The sequence below is a fragment of the Callorhinus ursinus genome, unplaced genomic scaffold, assembly GCF_003265705.2.
Source record: "Callorhinus ursinus isolate GAN/ISIS: 27379988/994484 unplaced genomic scaffold, GSC_fseal_2.0 scaffold102, whole genome shotgun sequence".
Taxonomy (NCBI): domain Eukaryota; kingdom Metazoa; phylum Chordata; class Mammalia; order Carnivora; family Otariidae; genus Callorhinus; species Callorhinus ursinus.
This window is the reverse complement of record NW_027397164.1, coordinates 561,173-581,306: the sequence shown is the minus strand read 5'-3', so window position 1 is coordinate 581,306 and position 20,134 is coordinate 561,173. Positions and strand designations below refer to the sequence as shown.

Genomic DNA, 20,134 nt, shown 5'->3' with positions numbered 1-20,134 from the left:
GACAGATGGACAAGGAGCAGGGGTGGGTGGAAAGGAGAGCAGGAGGCGAGTGAAGTAGGCAGCTGCTTTATTTCCGAACAAGGTGCCGCAGCCCCAGCCCCGCCCCCGCACCTGGGAACCTGAGCACAGGTGAGCTGGGCAGCTGCAGGCCTCTCGAGACAAAGCAGAGGGAAGTCTGAGAGTGTTCCTCCCCTGACCAGAGGGACAGGTCGCCACGGCTGTGGTGTGACTCCTCAGCTGTCCAAGGAATAGGGAGTAAAGGGATCGGGGTCCTCTAAAGTCAAGGGGAGGCCGGAGGGGGCCACACCTTCCCTGTTGGCAGGAGGAAAAGGAACAGCAGCTGCATCCAAGGGCTTGGAGGACAGTAGAGCAGAAGGGCCATCCTTGGGCTGAGTTCTGGAATGCCAAAAGAAGACCCAAGGTGAGAGCAGTGTAGAATTGGAGGGTCGAGGGCGTTCCTAGGGTAGGCATCCAGGGTAGGGGCAGCCATAGTCCTGAGCTTTGTTTATTCTCCCATCATGCTGGGCTTCCTCTCTCCTTGGGACTCAATCAGACACAACCAGAGCCTTGCCTGGGTGCCAAGAGGCTGGCTGCTCACGGTGGGGGCCTTGTCGTGGGGCAGTCCCAGCTGCCGGTCCCACAGAAGAAGTCCTCAGGGAGCTCACTCAGGAGTCCATCCAGGTCATCTGCAGGGGGACGTGGAGAGGGTAGACAGAACTAGTGACAAAGTTAGGGTTCCACAGGACTCAGATCCAGAGCTCCTGCCTTTCAGGGGGGCCTGGACCTGGCTGCACAGTTGGGGAGGTAGCTCCCCCTGGGCAGTGGTGACTGGGCTAACAGGCCCGACACTGGCCTGACTCCCATCTTCCCTCTGCTTCCCCCACACGCACATGCTACAAGAGACAGGGACAAAAATGCCTGGGCCTTTCTGTCAAGAAGGACACTCCCCTTGGCCTTGGTGATATACCCCTCTTTCCATCCAGAGGCATAGCGCTTGAGTAGATAGGCTTCAGAGGTCCACTAGTGCAACGTGCTCATTGGACAGAGGAAGACAAAAGGCCGGGAAAAGCCATGAGACACATTCAGAATCATGGCATCCATTAATCTGGTTTCTCACTCGAAGAGGGCGAGACATCAGCCCCTTCCCCAGTGGGCCTTCCTGGGCGTGTGGAATGAAAATAACTGTCCCTGACTGCAGTTCTCAGCTGGGTGCTTATGTCTGAGAACTTGGAAATAGAGCTGACCTCAGCAATCCCTGCTGGTACTATTACTGTTAACAATAGCAGCTACCACTCGCTGAGCGCATGCTCAGGGCCACACCTGCCATACTTGTCCCTTTCAGTCCTCACAGTATCCTTCGCAGGGCATGGTTCTTCCTGTTACCATCCCCACTTTATCTGAGAGAACGAGTTTAAAGAGGTCAGACAGCCTGCCCGTGGGGAGCATACTCAAGCTCCATCTGATGCCAGAGTCACAGCTCCCAAGAGAAGTCCCGCGTGAGGGATGGGCTCAGGCAGCCCATGGAGTCAGAAGAACTAGGCACCACCCCTGCAGAAGCCAGCTTCCAGTCTGGCACAGAGCACCTGACAAACACGCTGCTGGAAGTCCATTTGCTGGCATTCAAAATTTAATTAAGGTGCCCAGCACTGTACTTGGGGAAGTAAGACTGGAATTTGATTGTAACAACAAAAGGTGATGGGGCGCCTGGGTGGCTCAGTCGGTTGGGCATCCGACTCTTGATTTTGGCTCAGGTCATGATCTTGGGGTCCTGAGATCAAGCCACACATTCAGCTCCGCGCTCAGCGGGGAGTCTGCTTGAGATTCTCTCTCTTCCATTCCCTCTGCCCCTCCCCCACCTCAAATAAATAAATAAATCTTAAAAAAAAAAGTGCCTCTCACTAGCTACACTATGACTGGGGAAACTCGATGTTAAATGAAGGGGAATGAGCAGACAGTGTGGGCCTAAGAAACTGGGAATCAAAGTAAGAGCAAGTATTGGTGTTTCCCAGCCCTGTCCAACCACCACTAGTGGTTACCTGCTTGGCAAGTCTGTCCCTACAACGGAGATGTGACACCAGCCACAATATTCTACAGGCAACTCTCCTCACTTATTTCATGACCACCAGCAGCCTTCTGATGATGGTTTGGCTTGTCCGCCAGCTTACTTATAAGGAACGAGTGCAACATTCCAGAGGAGATTCCAGCATAAGGGGTACTTTTTCATAGGCTGTAAGTAAATGGGCTTTGTGGTTTATCCATTGGTCTAATGTGAATTTGGTTAATGTGAGACACTTACCCATAATCCCATGAACTTGGGGGCCAGACAGGGTTGAATTTATGGAATCAAAAAGCTAAGGATCAGACTGGGACTGTGCTAGCTTCACTTGGGTGATGCTGTCTCCTGAGGAACAACCGGACAGGTACGTTTTTGGGCTTCTCGGGTCTGTATCTTGGTCCCACCCTAACCACATGGAGGTTTGACTCCTCAGCACTGCCTGAAGGGTATCCGAGCTTAGTCAGGATGGGGAAATCAGCCCCCAGAAGACCCAAGGTGAGGCACAAGGATGGTGCCAGTCCATCTCCTCCTTGTGGCTAACCACATGGTCTGGAAATGGGGGAGACCTGTGGCTCCCACTGTATTTGCTTTACGTGGCCCCTGTCACACTGCTAATTAGTCTGTGGCCTACAGCCTTGCCAGAAAAGATACCACATCTGATTTCTGTAAGATTCTGTAAGACCCAAAGATTCACAGAAGGAGGGAAAAGATGCAGCCAGATTCTCCTGGCTGTGCTATCCAAGAGGGAATAGAAGGAGAACTGTTTTTGCTCCTGGGTGGGCTGACTGCCTTACCTGCTTCTGGGAGTTCTTCCTCAGGGGATGCCACTGCCTCTGCATTCTCTGCTGTTCTGAAGCCTTTTCCAAACTTTGCAATCTCATGATGGAGGCTGCCAGGGAAGCTTCCTGGGTTCTGGGGACAGAGAGCCTGGTTACTAATGCCCTTGCCTCTGACATCCCTCTGGACAGTTCCGTGTCCACCCAGACAACCTCAAAGGAATAGGTAGGTGTTCAGGAAAGATACAACAGAGGAGTGTGGCAGAGGCCAGTAACCCAGGGGAGGGAGCTGAAATACCAAACACCCAAACAGCAGATAATTAAAAACACAAAAAACTTTTTTGGGTGATTTTCTTTCCTAATTCTGTTGGTATCTGGTGTTTTAGGAAATCTATATACAGCTAGAACAGAGTGAAGAGGCCATTCAGAAATATGGTGAGGATTTAGCCTGGGATTAAAAATGAGCTTTGAGGGGCGCCTGGGTGGCTCCGTTGGTTAAGCGTCCAACTCTTGATTTTGGCTCAGGTCATGATCTCAGGGGTTGTGAGATTGGGCCCCATGTTGGGCTCATGCACTGGGTATGGAGCCTGCTTAAGATTCTCTCTCTCTCTCTCTCTCTCTCTGTCCCTTCTCTACTAAAAAAAATAAAAAGAAGAAAAGCTTTTAACAATCTGCACACTAGGGGCACCTGGGGGGCTCAGTCATTAAGCATCTGCCTTCGGCTCAGGTCACGATCGCAGGGTCCTGGGATCGAGCCCCACATTGGGCTCCCTGCTCAGCGGGAAGCCTGCTTCTCCCTCTCCCACTCCCACTCCCCCTGCTTGTGTTCCCTCTCTCGCTGTGTCTCTCTCTGTCAAATAAATAAATACAATCTAAAAAACAAAAAACCAACAATCTACACACTAGCTAATATACAGGCAGGCAATGGAAATTAGTAATTAAGCTGTTAACTATCATTAGCCCTAGAGAATGGGAATGGAGAAGAGTAAGTTTCACATTTTGCTTTATTCTGTACCATTTCAATTTTTGTCAATGTGTATGGATACCTTGAAATTTAAAAGAAAAAGAAGGATGAGTTTTTGGAAGTGGGGTGATTTTGAGAAAATGTGGAAGGTTAAGGGGAAAGATGAGGGCAATGGAAGTAGCCTGTCAGAGCTAAAGGTATAACTTGAGTAGAAGTCATCAAGTCTTACCCATTCGCTTTTTAGAAGAAGCAACAGCAGGGGTGGGGACAGGACTTGCCCAACAGCAAGGGAGGGGACAGGACTTGCCCAAGGTCACTTACAAATTACTAGCAGAGCGGGGACATGACCCAGGTCTCCTGACCCCCAGGCCAGGCCATGACAACAACCCAGGATCCCAGGAAGCGGGGAGGTGGCCACAGAGGGGACACCGTATGCCAAGTCAAGGCCTGGCTCTGCACTCTTACCCTGGAGTGGAGCTGCCTGGAACCCCAGTCTCCCTTAGTTCCCAAAAGGGGGTGTCCCCACCTGAGTTCTGTGCGGGTGCACCCTCACCCAGTGCAGGTGGAGCCCAGGAGGGCAGACGCAGGGCAAGGGCTGGCTCACATGACGGGCCATACGTGTCTCACTGTTCTCCACACTACCACCTGTAGCTGATCTGACCCTGAGTCACTTACTGAGGGCTGCACCCCCTGGGAAACCTGGTTAGTTCTCAGGTGACTCCTATCCTCTCCAATGCCCAAGTCTGCCATCAGATCCCCAAGAAGCCAGCTACTCTAGGTCCTGTTACTGTACCAGCTGGCAGGCGGCTGCACCAGGAACAGGAGGAGATGGCCCCGTCCCCGAAGGCATCGCTTCACCCCAGGGCAACGGCCCCCTTCATGCCTCTGCTCCTCAGGGTGATGGAGGGGAAGATACCAGAAGATCCAGCCAGAAAGAGGCCCTGTCAGTCCCCTTTCCATCCTGCTCCTCTTACCTTGGGGAAGGGCTGAGATGGCTTGAGGAAGTTCCCATCCCCGGAATCTGGGCTGTAAATATGGACCAGGTTGTTGGGCGTCACGTTGAGGTAGTGATTTCGGAGCGAAGGAGAAAACACTCCAACCTGGATCCGAGGAAGGGGGAAGGTCAGTGCCCTCATGGAGCACTAGATGCTGTCAGATGCCACCTGGTCCCCGCCTACCTCCCCCTTGCTGGCCTCGGCACCAGGGTCACACAAATCGCTTCTGCCCCAGCCCTGGGGCCAGAGCAGAACCACTTACCGCACCCTCTTGCCCTCACAGCACAACCCCTCATCCCCATCCGCCTCCGAAGAATGGGAGCCAGGCAGACAACTCAGGAGCCTTCTCCAGGGTGGGAGGGTTGGAGAGCAGGTCCCCGTTCGGAGCTCCCCATACCTGCTTTAGCAGCAGCACCGAGCCAGGCTTCAGCTCACTCTGACGGGTCTCAAGCAGCAACCTGTGCACCGTGCCCTGCATCTCTCCTGCAAATACCACATGGCCCATCAGTCTGGGTCAAGGGCAGCACAGGTACTGGTTTGGGCCCTGGCTGGGAAGTGGGCCATTCACTGCCTCAATTTTCCCATCTGCGAATGGAGAGGACGATTCCTCCTCATCTCCAGAACTCAACGAAGGCCACTCATCAGACCCTCCCAGGACCTGACTCCTCACCGGTGGGGTCCTTGAAAACCACGCTGGCATCCATCGTGCTCCGACTCAGGGACTTGATCATCACTGCCATGGTGGGGACCTTGTTCCTGGGAAGCTGCTTCAGGGCTGCCTGGTTACAAGGAGAGGCATTTGCTGAGCAAGCCACGTCCCACCTGTGAGGTTCCCAAGTGTGCCAGGGCAACCTGGGAGCTGGGGCAGGGGCAGGGGGGGCAGAGTACAGATGTGGTGATGATCTGCCTTTTTTGGAGGGCAAAAAGGCAGTCTGAAGGACTCATCCTGTCTCTCTCTCCAGCAGATCTGAGGCTGGCAGGTCCTTCATCTATCCCCCCTGCTTCCTTTCTCCAGCATATATGTATTTATGCAGAGCTGCATCACCGTGGGCCATGGGCATGTGTCCGCACGGGACCCTGGACCGCTAGGGAGCTTGAAAGGTAGCCGTGTACTCACCCCACCTCATCCAGGGACTGGACATGCAGAGACATACCCATACCCCACTTTCGCCTTCCACCTGTGCCCAGTCGTAGTGAAATGCTGGGTGAGTGGAAGATACAACCAAAGGGGCTCCATGCAGCTGCTCAGAGATAGGCCTGGGGTAAGAGGGAGCAAATGGACAGCCCCTTTCCTAAGGCGGAGTAGGGCAGCAGGTTGGTGAAAAGGAGAAAAATGGTCTTGCACATCTCAGCACCCAGGATCCTTACCTTCCGCAGCACCATGACGATGCTATAGGTACAGAGAAAGCAGGTAGAATCTCTCTCGTCCAGGCCCAGAGCAGATTTCATGGCCAGCCAGGGCCCTCGCCCAAAATCCTCCTCCACCGATGCCTGGGAACTAGTAACAATCTGGCACCACAGAGCAGAGGGGGAGCCTGCATTAATGGATTCACCCTGCCACAGATCTTGGCTGAGACAGGATAGGGGGCTGCGAGGGAAGGGCAAATTCCCTGTAGCATGGTGACCAGTCTCTCCTCTCCTACATCACAAAATGGTATGTGAGATTTTGTTGCATAGCACACCTTTCACTAAGCAGCAATAGCAAAGGTGCTCCTTATTTTTTATTTTATTTTATTTTATTTTATTTTAATCAAGTCCTGACTTTAGTTACATTGAAGCAAAAGGCTATGTCTCTTGTGTAATAGACTGGAGAAGTCTTAGGGCCAGGGAGACCCCATACACACTGACAGGCTTCCAGAGTGCCTGAGCCATTTTGAAACCAGTCATAGTTTATTTGGGATGCCTCTGGCTTAACTATTAACCTTCTTATATTAAAAAATGCTTTGGGGCACCTGAGTGGCTCAGTTGGTTGCGTGTCTGACTCTTGGTTTCAGCTTGGGTCATGATCAGGTCATGGGATTGAGCCCTGCATCGGGCTCCTCACTCAGCGCAGAGTCTGCTTGTCCCTCTCCCTCTGCACCCCCCTGTCCCCTGCTCTCACGCGCTCTCTCTCTCTCGAATAAATAAATAAAAAGTCTTAAAAAAAGAATGCTTTGTATCCAGATGAGTATTTGCTACTCTGGACCTGAAGCGGGCTGGTGGATCTGTGGAAGTGCAGCAAAGAGAATTAAAAGCAAAAGTAGGTCTGAGGGCAGAGCAGGTCAACCAGAATCCCAGTGAGGAGGGAAGATGGGTCTCACCCACCAAAAAGGAACCCACTGGAGGCCAGATGAAGGCAGATCCTTCCCAGCTCAATTCCCCGAAACCTGAGAGGAGGGGTTCCCGAGATACAATTTCCTCATACTTCTGACACACCCCTCCCCCGAGGGAAGATGGGAGTTAGCTGGGTCTTTCTTTCTTAGATGAGAAAGAAGACAGGACGCATGACGTCGGGCAGCATCAGGAGAGGCTTCCCCTTATGCCAGTAAAACCGCCACCTCCCCAAACAGCCTTCACCATGCGCGTGACCTTTGGTGCGTGACCCCGGGAACAGGCCTAGCAGTGTAGATTCTGCTTCTCACCTCCTGGAACCCGCGGGGATGTCCCTCGCTCTTAAACGACGCCCAGAAAATCAGCATTTGCGTGGAACTAGTTACCTCTGTCGGGAATTTAGCCCGAGCACCGTGAGTCGGAGTCTGGGGTGTGGAAACCACGATCTCCTCCAGATTCTTCTCACTGTGCTACAAGGGGAGAGGGAAGGGGAAGGCGAAGCAAGCACAGCAGCTGTTACCTACCAGTGCAGCTTCTTGTCTGGGTTACATAATGAGTTCAGGAAACTGTCAGGGACAATTAACACATATCACATCTCTCCTAACGAAGTCTCGGGAGCCTTGTTGGCAGCTCAAAAAAGATGCTTTGGGGATTGTTTGGGGAATGTGAGGAAGTTGGAGCTGGCCCAGGAGCAAAACCCAGGGCTTCCTGAAGGAGGCAATGACCCGGATAGAGAGGCCTGGGATAGGCCCAGGGGCAGCCTTCCCCAAGTCCCTTCTCGGGAACCTACCCCTTCCCCACAGAGCTCCAGCCCAGGAGGAACGTGGACAGCCTCCTTGGATTTTCCTTAGAGTGCTAGCAAAGAGCAAGGAACGGGCAGAAATTATTTGAACCACCCTTAAAATGCGAGAAAAGGAGTACACCAATCACAACCAGAGCAGACCCTCAGGGTCCCATTATCTGGTATCTGATCCAAGATGGTCTGATGGATACTGTCCCTCCACCACTGCTGAAATCCAAACCGTCAGCATAGTGCAGCTTCCCCACATGGGCCCCACACGCCGGCCACAGTGCTCTGTTCAGTGTACCTCCGACAGCATCCTGCCCTTACACCTCCGTGCCTTCGCACACACTCTTTCCTGTCTTCCCACTGCCGAAATGCCTCCCAGAGCACAGCCTTCCTACACACACCTGTTAACCTCCTCTCTGACCCTCCAAAGCCCACTCAGGAAGCCCAAGGAGCCCAGTGACTCCGCATTTTACGTATCATCGTTCCTTTGCATCAGCTTCTTCTGCTGTGCTGTGAACAACTTGGGACAGGAACTACTTCTATTTTAACCTCTGCATTCTCAGTTCCAAGCAAATCGCCCAACACATACAAGTCCTTAGTAAATGTAAGTGAATGGATCTTCTTGCCCCAGGGCTAGCAACAGGAGGGGCTCAACAAAGGAAAGTCGTGAAGTTCTCAGAACCTGAAGCGCTCTCCCACCTGTGGCTTTTGGAGCATTCAATTCTTCCTTCCCACTTCTTTGAACTTCTTCCCGCAGCTTCGGAAACCCTCTCTCTACACTTCCTTCCTTCCCTCCCGCCCCCCAGGAGTAAGGATATTGTGGGACTGGATGGCACTGGAACGCCTGCTTCTCCCTCCCGCCCCCACCCCCCTCCCGTGTCCCGGGACAGGTCCAGCTTCTGCCGAAGACAAGCTGTCCCTCACCTGGTGAGGCAGGACCCCGGCCGGGCCGGGGAAGCGGCGAGTTTTGGGGTGGGCGGGCTGCTGGGGTGTCCGGTGGGCGGCAGTGACCAGCTGCACCAGGTGGTTGGTGACGATGGGTGTCTGCAGAACTGCCTGGGGAGCCAGGGAGGAATGGGGGCTCTTTGGGGTGCTGAGAGGACACTTGACAGAAGACACTGGAGCTCGGGGTTGTAAGGGGCTCCGAGGAAATGATCCAGAGATAGTCCTCGAGGGAGTAGAATAGATCGAGTTGGGAGTTCGTGGTCCGGGAAAATGAGATTTGCCAGGTATGGAGGCATTTGGACACTGGAATGAGTGACCGGGGAAATGGTTTTGCGGGCTGCTCTGAACAGGCCTGCCAGCCGCTTGGGGAGGTTGTGGTGCCTGAACTGGGGGGCCCTTCCGACAGGCTTCCCAGGGGGGCTGCTGAGCAGGAACCACTGAAGCAGTTGGGATGGGAAGGTTGCTGGTGGCACCAGATCTCAAGGGGGGTTGTAGAGTCCTACAGTGGACAACAGGCTCTGGAGGCTCATCGTGGGCTGACAGGACACTAGGTATGTGGGGAGCAGGTATGGGCCCCTTTTGGCAAGACCTGCTCAGATCAGCTACCCGGGCCTTTTTAGCCACTGCTGAGTCCTCCTGATGCCAGGTGGGCAGGATTCCTGGGGCCTTACTGCTGACTCCAAGGTCCAGCTCCATGCCAGGCCCCTCCAGCTCCATGCTTGCCAGGACCTCATCAAATTCATCTTGTTCAGGCCCCTCGAAGCCCCCAGTCACTGGTTGCTGGCTCTCAAACCTGAGCAGGGAGCAGGAAGCGGAGGTCTGGGGTCTGGCTGGCTCTTTGAGCACTTCAGTCAGTGTCCCTTGTCTCTGATGGCCAGTCCAATTGCTAGAAGTCAAGACAGGCCTTAGGGGGGCTGTTCCTACGGAAGGTGGACCCCTGATGGCCCCGGGCATGCTGGAGGTAGGAAGGCGGAGTCCCAGAGCTGACTGGCGCAAAGCCTCTGAAGGAGCAGTGGGGCCTGATGGCAACTGCCCAGAAGACTGTGACTGCACGGAGTCCTGTGGCCTGGAAGAGACGGGTCTCAGGCACCCAGCCTTCACAGGCCGCGAGCCAGCAAACTGGTTCTCTGCATCCTCCACGGCAGACAAGAAGTCCTACAAAGAAGCAGAGATGGTGGGTCTTGGCATCCAGAAATCAAGAAACAGTCTGCTTTTCCTGTTTCAGGCATGTGGTATGTTTGTAGGCGCAGATACATGTAAGCAAGAAACCAAGGCATGGAAGGCCATGGTGGGGGTCTCTCACCACCTTTGTTTGACCTTGCCCATGAGCCCACTCCCCCACTTTTTTTTAAAGATTTTATTTTTTTAAGATTTTATTATTTTTTTAAATTAATCTCTACATGCAATGTGGGACTCAAACTTACAGTCCCAAGATTGAGAGTCGCATGCTCCACTGACTGAACCAGCCAGGTGCCCCAGCACCCCCAGACTTCTCCCGGAAACATTCAGGGGTGCCTGGCTGGCTCAGTTGGTGGAATATGTGACTCCTGATCTCGGGGTCATGAGTTCAAGTCCCATGTTGCATGTAGAGATTACATAAAAATAAAATCTTTAGCACTGTATGTTAACTAACTAGAATTTATTTTCTTTATTTTTTAAAGATTCCATTCATTTATTTGAGAGTGTGAGAGAGAGAGAAAGAGCACGAGCTGTGGCAAGGGGTGGGTAGAGAGAGAAGCAGTCTCCCTGCTGACCTAGGAGCCTGATGTGGGGCTCGATCCCAGGACCCCAGGATCACGACCCGAGCTGAAGGCAGATGCCTAACCAACTGAGCCACCCAGGCGCCCCACTAACTAGAATTTAAATAAAAATTTGAAGAGGGGCGCCTGGGTGGTTCAGTCAGTTAAGCATCTGACTCTTGATTTCAGCTCAGGTCATGATCTCAGGGTTGTGAGATTGAGCCCTGCATTGGGCTCCATGCTCAGTGGGGAGTCTGCTTGAGATTCTTTCCCTCTCCTTCTGCCCCTCCCCCCTCTAAACATAAATAAATTAATTAATTAAAAACTTGAAGAAAAAGTCTTAAAAAAAAAAAGAAATTTTCTAAGGCTAAGTGTTTAGGTAGCTTCTCCTGGGGGGCGGGGGAGCAGGCAGAAGCAAACATACCAGGGCACCAAGAATCAAATCACCCAAGGTCACACACCCATCTCAAGGAAACAAGTTTCCTGGTGTCCAGCCTGTGCAATAGGGGTCTCTCCAGCTGGTGATGCCGCCTATCCTCAACCCACTCCTCCCCGCATCCCGCGCGCGCGCGCGCGCGCGCGCGCGCGCACACACACACACACACACACACACACACACACACACACACACAGCCTTCAGTAAGCCAGAGAGGCCTAGGATCTAGCAAAATAGGTAGAAGTTAAATATAGCTTTTCAGGCAAGTTAAATTAAGTATGGATTCCAGTTGGGAAGCAAGGTGAGATTGACACCTTCAAGAGCAACAGACCTGTTCGGAGGGTGTTTTTGAGTCAGAGCTGCTGATTTAACTGACAGGAAGGTCCCCTCCACCCCCATCCTCTGCTGCTGCATTGGACTGTCTGGGCCAGGGAAAGGTTTTTTCCTACTTCGTGTATTATCAGGAGAGTTAGCATACTCCAGCAGGACTACCATGGGATTTAGCAATAACAATATTAGAATTACAGCAGCAATGAAATCCTGATGATCCTGGAGGTTGACGGATCCCTCTTCCCCTAAAGGGCTCACTCTTAGACATGACCTCATCTGCCTGGGGAAGGGGGAAACGGACTGGTCTTGGAACAGAAACTTGAACTCTTTTTTTTTTTTTAATTTAATCTCTACGCTCATCGCTTCTCGGCCTTTTGGCTAAGATCAAGTGTAATCTCTACGCTCAACATGGGGCTCGAACTCAAGACCCCAAGATCAAGAGTCACATGCTCCACTGAGCCAGCCAGGTGTCCCAGAGACCTTCACTCGTAATCCCATTGCCGGCTCAGCAGTCCTCCCATCACCTGGTAAGACCCAAGTGGGGCACTTAGCAGTCACTTTTTCAGCCTGTAATTACACATCTCCAAAGCTGAAAAAGACAAGGACACATCTCTTCAACAAAGCTGGCAATTTTGAATTTTTACATAAAAACAAAATTCAAGTCCCCCAAGAGATGACAAGAACATCTAACAATTTGAAATGGCACTGGGTGCCAGGGACCACATAAACATTTTACCAGAATTCTCTCAATGAATTTTCATGATGGCCCTAATAGGTGTTATTATTATTCCTGTTTTACGGATGCAGAAATGGAGATTCAGAAGTTAAGTAACTTCACAGAACCAGGACTAGAACCCATATGTGTCCCTGTCACTATGTCTTAGGGCCTCAATGAATGAGACATGCCAGAGACCAGTTTTTTTTATTTTTTTTAATTTTTTTTTTTTAAGATTTTATTTATTTGTTTGACAGAGACATAGCGAGAGAGGGAACACAAGCGGAGGGAGTGGGAGAGGGAGAAGCAGGCTTCCCGCTGAGCAGGGAGCACGACGCGGGGCTTGATCCCAGGGTCCTGGGACCATGACCCGAGCCGAAGGCAGATGCCCAATGACTGACCCACCCAGGCGCCCCCAGGGACCAGTTTTTAAGAGGTCTGAGGAAGGTCTGTTTTCCCTTTCAAACCTTAGGTTCCAAAAGCTTCAAAGGAAGGGGAACGTGGGGCTTGGGTCCCTGGTGCAGCATTCATGACCATACTAGGTACAGATGGGGCATCTCGACAAATTCTAAACATGATTTTTAAAGCACAGCACTGGGAGACAAAAAGTAAGTTTGAATGGCTTGTCATTGATAAAATAAAGTAATTCTACTCTATAAATGTAGTTTAGTATCTATGTATGTTCGCCTGCAATCAAGAGGCCAAGACCTCACCGTGGTTGTTGGTGCTGTATTCTTACTTTTTTGCGTTTTACTCACTTAAATCCTGCCTCTTTCTGAAAAGGATTTCAGGTAGCAATTTTGGACCTCCCAGATGAAACTATATCCATTGGATCTGAGTGGGAAGAGAGCTGGGGGGATTGTTAGCTAGTTCAGTGATTCTGACTATACCCCAAGATTAGAAATAGCCCTGCCTGGGCCCATCCCCAGAAATTCCAATTTAATTGGTGTGTGTCAGGGTCTCAGCAGGAGTGATTCTAACGTGCCAGCTTCCAATCTAGTCTAATCCCTCCTCTTCTGAGAGAGAGGGAAGGGAAGAACACATCTGAGGCAAAAGAACACCCCTCCTATTATAGAAGAGAAAACAGAAGGCCAGAGAATGAAGTAATTTGCCCTGGCTCACGTAGCTACTTGGTGACCCCAGGTCTCCTGTCATCCACTAACTGTGTTGTCTCTGGTTCTCCATAAACTGTCTTCCCACCTCAAGCATGCCATCATAAAGGTGAACTGAATCATCCACATGACCCAGCTTCCAGGCAAGGGCCCTTGTAATTTAAAGGTATGCCAATTAGGCAGCTCTGTTTTTCTGTCTCTAAAACAGTTAAGTAGGTTGTTTACATGTCTCATCTTCTCTCAGCCTGTCACAGACAAAAAAAAGCTATACATGTCAAGTAAAAGGAGGCTGGGGCAGACTGCTTCAAAATGTTCTGGGTCTGGGTGTTGACAACTCAAGACCTCCTCTGCTATCTCTGATCACCAACACTTCCTTACCTCATCTTCAAACTCTTCTTCCACAGTAAACAGCTTCTGCAAACTGCATGCCTGAAAGGAAAACAAAGCAATTGAGGTTGGAGGAGAGATACTGTTTGCAAGTACATTCTGTCCTCACTATGCTTCTTCCAATTCTAACAAGACCATCAGGTATACTGGTTTGTTTGGTTTTTTTTTTTTGTTTTTTTTGCTAGTGCTGAAGGAGGAATAAGGGATGAGGAGGGAAGAGATGGGATTTACTTAAAGATTTACATGATTTAGGGCGCCTGGGTGGCTCAGATGGTTAAGCGTCTGCCTTCGGCTCAGGTCGTGATCCTAGGGTCCTGAGATCGAGTCCCGCATGGGGCTTCCTGCTCAGCAGGGAGCCTGCTTCTCCCTCTGCCTCTCTCTCTCTCTCTCTCTCTCTGTCTCTCATGAATAAATAAATAAAATCTTAAAAAAAAAAAAAGATTTACATGATTTAGAATCCTTTCTTGTAAAATAATCCACTCAGGTCCATCCGCATTCGCCTTGCAAGAGGGAGGAGGAGGCAAGGGGGAGGCTGACAAAGGGAGCAAGGGTCATTCTTTAGACTCAGCACTGTGCACATGGGCCTAAGGATTTTGCAACATCGCAAAGGTTTGGCCTGGGGAACCTATGTCAAACGTAGGAGAGGTTACCATAAATCCAGGCATGCCCAGTACAGTGGCCTTGTTTCTGAAACAAATGGTTTCCTTCTATCTAATCCAATGCACCAAAGCCAGCGTCCCAGGAGGGCAGGATGCCCCGGTCCACAGTTCCTTCTTTCTAGGCAGCAGGGCTGCTGTAGCCAGTTCTTAGGCATGTGTCAAGCCCAGCGCGGCGGGCTGTGCCTAACGCCAGATGCCAGAGCAGCCAAGAGCTACAGTTAGACATACCCACCCCCCAGCGTCCAAGGATCAGAGGGTACTGGCTAGGGGGAGGGGGTCGGCTCTGGAGGCGTGACGTTTGAGCACACCGAGAACGATGAGCAGTTCTCCAAGAAGAGATGGAAGGCAGCAGGAGGGAAACAGGCCCAGAGGGAGGTGTGTGGAGAGAACCTTCTCAGGGTCTCAGGCAAGCCCTGACTAGAGCCCAGGTGTCCCGAAGCCACCAAGCTCTGACCCAAACCCTAACCCTGCCGTGCAGCTCGCACGAGTGAGGGGCCGCAAGCCGGAAGGCAGCTCCGCGGCCCGGGGCGCAGCATTACCATGGCGACGGCGGGCGGCCTTCGGCCGGAGGGTTAGCCAGGCAGGCCCCGACTCGAGGGGTCGCCGGGGCCTCGGACTTGTCCCAGGCGGGAGAGTCGGAGTCCGGGCTGCGGGCTCTCTGGTGCGAGGTCGGAAAGACAGAACTCTGCGACCCGGCAGGGGGTCGAGAGAGGGTCGCCGGGAAGCCGGCGGCCGGAGCCCGGGACCGCTTTCGAAGTGGCCGCCACTCCAGCGTCTCCGCCCTCTTAAAGGGGCGGGCCTATTTCTATCCCGCCGACACAAAGGCCCTTCCTCCGTCTGTCTTCCGCCTCGGCCTTAAAGGGAAATGAGTGGGCTCTCGGTCGCCCCCCAGCGGCCCCTTGGGCCAGGTCGGCTGGTTCAACCAGAGTTCTGGGAGAGCAGGTTGGGAATCCTGGGTCCCCAGTCCCGCCCATCCTCCTCTCCTGAATTAAGCACACTAGGGACTGCGTACTGAACCATAACTCTCATTCACATTAGAATCCGCCCCATTGGTTGATTGTCTGTTCATCTAGCCATCCATACTTGCAACACATATATTAAGCAAAGATGTTCTTGGCCTTGCTCTTTTTAATCCTTAATATTTCAGCTTAGATCTCAGATCTTCCCTGTCACTTATCTCTCAAGTAACGTCCATCCCCCCATCCAAAACTCTATTTCCTTCTCAGCACTTTTCATAATTTATAATTGTCATGGTTTACATCTTTATTGTGTGTCTTCCTTACTAAAATGTGAGCTCACGGGTTTCGGCACCAAAAACCAAACAAAAATGAGCCCCATGAGGGCAGAGACTTGGTCTGGCTTGTTCAACTTTGTGTCCCCAGCACTTAGCACAATGCTCAATAGAATTATTGAAGGAATGGTACAATGACTGATGTGTGTCCGGCACAGTACTTAACACTGGGGATAGAGAAATTAATAAGACTCCTTGTGTCCTCAAGTTCACAAGTCAGGGAGACACAGGTCAACAGATAGTCTAGGATAGTTGTGCAGAGAGATGGGCAGGGATCCAGTGAGCTGGCAAAGCTAGCTCTCATGAGCCAGCCGTCAGTCCTCTTTCTGTTTTTCTTCTTGCTTGTCATTATAGGGCTAGTTAGAGTGATGCTAGGGCCGCATAGTTTTGAGGACTCAAAAGGCAGGAGGAAGGTAGCTGACTCAAGTTCTTAATGATGTGATCTGAACCAGCTTTGGATCTTCCCCAGGGTGGCCTGGCCTGGCCTCACCTCTGGGCAATCATCATAGCTTCTTCTTTTTTTTTTTTTTTTTAAGATTTTATTTATTTATTTGACCGAGAGAGATACAGCAAGAGAGGGAACACAAGCAGGGGGAGTGGGAGAGGGAGAAGCAGGCTTCCCACCGAGCAGGGAGCCCGATGTGGGGCTCGATCCCAGGACCCCGGGATCATGACCCGAGCCGAAGGCAGCCGCTTAATGACTGAGCCACCCAGGCACCCCCATAGCTTCTTGTGGACCGGTTACCTGTCCCATGTCAGAATGGAAGCCAGAATGGTGATGGGAGATGGAAACTGGACGCCTAACTCTCATCCAAGTTAGGAATTCCCTCACAGCCTCTGTGCTTCTTCTGAGCTGGGGTACAAAACCCCAACTCTCCCACTTACAGGCCTTCTCTTCCCAAGAGCAGCTCATTCTGCTCAGCTCCAGATAGTCCTGAATCTCCAGTTGTAGGGGTCCTGGGACCTCTGGGCTCTGTCAGCTCCAGCTGAAGGGGGAATCACAGAGCCCCAAAGGCCAAGAGGACTAACAGCAACTCCTACCCACACTGGAGTTTGCAGCTTCCAGTTTTAACCACCAGCTCATTTTGTCTTCACAAAGATTCCATGAAGATGGGGGGCCAGTGTTATTTTACAGATTAGGAAACAGAGGCCCAGGGGGTAGGAGACCCCATCAAGGTCACACAGTCACTCAGTGGTGGATCTTCTGGTGGGAAATCCTGTTTTCTTCTCCATCACTTTTCTAAGCTCAATGACTTTGGCATCTACTGCCCCCACCTCCTGTTCAAACCTGGATGGGGGTAGGGGTAGGGGTAGGAGCCAATGGAAAATGAGGACCTGGGGCATTTTAGAGAGGAGCTGGCAGGACACAGTGAGGAGGTAGTCTGTGATTTTAGAGTGGGGAAGGACCCCCATGCTGAAGGGTCCCCCTTCCCCCAAATCAAATGTCTTCTTCTTCCTAGCACTGTCATCTTATAGGAAAGGCAAGGACTGGGTCTCCATGGTGATGGGGCCTATGTCCTCTTCTCTCGCCTCTTATTTTTTTTTTTTAAGATTTTGTTTATTTATTTGAGAGAGAGCACGCATGAGCAGGGGGGAGGGGCAGAGGCAGAGGGAGAAGCAGACTCCCTGCTGAGCAGGGAGCCTGCCAAGGGTCTTGATCCCAGGACTCTGAGATCATGACCTGACCCAAAGGCAGATGCTTAACTAACTGAACCACCCAGGCGCCTCTCCCTCCTCCTAGAAGAGAGGTTAATGTTAATTCTAAGAACCAGGCTTGAGGATAATGGAGACTCAGCCAAAAAGGAAGGAGTGGATTCTGGGAAAGGGCAAAATGGGTGCTAGGACTCAGGCTGGAGGGCCACACCAGAAGACAACAGATCCCCAGCTATGAAGTGGGGTACAAAGGGGAGTAAGTGTAGTGAGGGGGTCTTTTTTAAAAAAGATTTTATTTATTTATTTATTTATTATTTATTTATTTATTTATTTATTTATTTCAAAGATTTTATTTATTTATTTGACAGACACACAACAAGAAAGGGAACACAAGCAGGGGGAGTGGGAGAAGCAGGCTTCCCGCTGAGCAGGGAGCCCGATGCGGGGCTCGATCCCAGGACCCTGGGATCATGACCTGAGCTGAAGACAGACGCTTGACGCCTGAGCCACCCAGGCGCCCCCAAAAGATTTTATTTATTTATTTGAGACAGAGAGACAGAGAGAGAGTGAGCGTAAAAGTGCGGGGGGAGGGGCAGAGGGAGATGGAGAAGCAGACTCCCCACTGAGCAGGGAGCCCAATGCAGGGCTCAATCCCAGGACCCCAAGATCATGACCTGAGCTGAAATCAGATGCTTAACGCAACTCAGCCATCCAGGTGCCCTGTGTGTGGGGTCTTAATAACACTCTGATTTAACCCATAGTAATAGCAGCCAGTACTACTTCCTGAGCAAGATTCTGGAACTTCCCATGTATTGGTTCACTTGATTATTGTAACAAGCCTCAATATAGGTGCTAGGTTCATTTCTGCTTTGCAGAAAAGGAAAGAGTCAATGTCCTTCCCAAGCTCATATAGGTAATAGGTGGTGGAGCTGAGATGATGAAGCAGGCTGTCTGATTCTAGCCTCCACAGGTTTAACCACCATGTTGTTTTGCCTGTTAGAATTCCAAGGAACTGGGTTCTTAACCTGGGGCTTCAGAGATTATAAGTCCCCTATAATTATGTGCAAAAGATAGTGTGCCTATGCATATATGCTTTGTTCTAAGAGAGAATCCAGGCTTTCATCACATTTTCATGGGTCAGAAACCTGTTGCATTGCTCTTTCTCAGGACCAGGATAGACCCCAACTCCCCCATCCCTGTCTATCCCTCACCTTGTCCAGATGCCTTTCACTGTACATCAAGCCTTACCAACTCCTATCTGGGCTATGGTGGTAGCTTCCTGCATGATCTCCCTAGTCCAAGCTTTCCTCCCTTCTGTCCGTTCTTTCTAACATGCAAATGGGGTCCTATTTCCCACTGTAAAAAATTTTCTTTTTTTTTAAAGATTTTATTTATTTATTTATTTATTTATTTGAGAGAGCGAGAATGAGAGAGAGAGAGAGAGCACATGAGAGGGGGGAGGGTCAGAGGGAGAAGCAGACTCCCCGCTGAGCAGCAGGGAGCCCGATGCGGGACTCTATCCCGGGACTCCAGGATCATGACCTGAGCTGAAGGCAGTCGCTTAACCAACTGAGCCACCCAGGCACCCTGTAAAAAATGTTCAATTCCCCCAGTTGCTGGGGGATGACATATAAAATCCCCCGGGCCTGCAATGTCCTGGCATCTGCCTCCCTGCCCTAGGTAATCTCTCAACCAATCTCCCAATCAATACCAATCCCTCTCCACCCCACTCCTTCTTCATGCCACAGCTCACAGGCTGCCTCCTCTAAGAAGCCTTCCTTACTGCTCCAGGAGACCCAGCTTCCCTTCCCTTTGGTTCCCTGCATTTTTGGCCTACTTTCATTAGAGCTTGGATCTCTTGTGTGTCCTGTATTGTCTTTAGGTTTCCCTCACACCTCACACCTTCACTTTGAACTCCTTCAGGGCAACAATGTGGCATTTCCTTTGTGAACCAGTATTTGACATAGGATTTGGCACATGGAAGACACTCAGCAAGCGTTTGTTGAATGACTTAATGCCATTTCTCAGAAGGGAATGTATGAATCTGGGCAACTCCATGCTTATTTCCAAAAATCCCTGCAGTTGCTGGACGACAAGACTCACCTTCTTAGGTACAAAGGAGGGTACACCTTGAGTGTGTCTGTGTGCATGCACGTGCACGCCTATGCACATGTGTTTGGAGATAGCATGCTGAATTGGCTATGAAGTTAGACAAATCTTGGTTTATATTTGACCCTGGCTTGTGTGACTGAGTTACTTTACCTCTCTGAAACTTAGCTGTCTCATCTATAAAGATGGAATAATACATCTTCCTTTCAAGGTTGCTGTGAGATTAAATGAATTAATACATCAAAATGGCTAACTCCATGCCTGGCACGTTGGCAGGGGATCAACAATGTGGGTTCCCTTTCCCCCTACTTGAGTTTGCGAAAATGTGCTCAGATTTGTTATGAGAACCACATGGTTTGAGTTTGTATCTATTTCAGCATATTTGCAAATGCATTTTGCCCTAATTTGTATTTTTATTGTATGAGCCATTGTATGTGAATCAGTGCGATGATGTGTGTTTAAGCGTTTATATTTACATTCGCCTGGGTACGGACAGTGGCATACACCGCAAATGTGTATACACATTGAGAGTCTTGCCTAGCCGTGTTGGTGGGTGTGTGTTGTGTGAGTGAGTGGAATTAAATGTCTGTTGTGTGCTGCATAGAGGGTGGGGGTGCTGAGTGTCTGGGACTGGGGGAGGGCTGATCTGCTTGTGCAGCTTTGTGTGTGTGAAGGTTGTGTAGACCAGCGCTACTGATAGACCATTCTGTGTTGATGGAGGTATTTTTTTTTTTTTAAGATTTTATTTATCTATTTGAGAGAGAGAGAGGGAGGGAGCACAAGCAGGGGGAGTGGCAGAGGCAGAGGGAGAAGCAGACTCCCTGCTTAGCGAGAAGCTGGATCCTGGGACTCTGGGATCATGACCTG

The 20,134-nt window shown here is 51.0% G+C and overlaps 1 protein-coding gene across 3 annotated transcripts; it reads right to left on the bottom strand.

Annotated features, from left to right (window-relative positions):
• Positions 1-47: 47 nt before the first annotated feature.
• On the bottom strand, positions 48-14,982 carry HROB (homologous recombination factor with OB-fold). Of its 3 annotated transcripts, XM_073889145.1 has the most exons (11): positions 14,206-14,247; positions 13,547-13,597; positions 8,816-9,991; positions 7,488-7,571; positions 6,160-6,300; positions 5,462-5,570; positions 5,189-5,274; positions 4,771-4,896; positions 2,851-2,968; positions 572-686; positions 48-396 (listed from the first exon to the last, which is right to left on the bottom strand). In XM_073889145.1, the coding sequence occupies exons 1-10, from the start codon at positions 14,218-14,220 to the stop codon at positions 595-597; spliced, it is 1,998 nt and encodes a 665-aa protein (XP_073745246.1). In that variant the 5' UTR covers positions 14,221-14,247; the 3' UTR covers positions 48-396; positions 572-594. The 3 variants fall into 3 exon arrangements, with proteins under 3 accessions (XP_073745246.1, XP_025717660.1, XP_073745244.1); XM_025861875.2 differs by lacking the exon at positions 14,206-14,247 and adding an exon at positions 14,754-14,982 and having other exon boundaries at positions 48-686; XM_073889143.1 differs by having other exon boundaries at positions 48-686.
• Between the last annotated feature and the right edge of the window lie 5,152 nt (positions 14,983-20,134).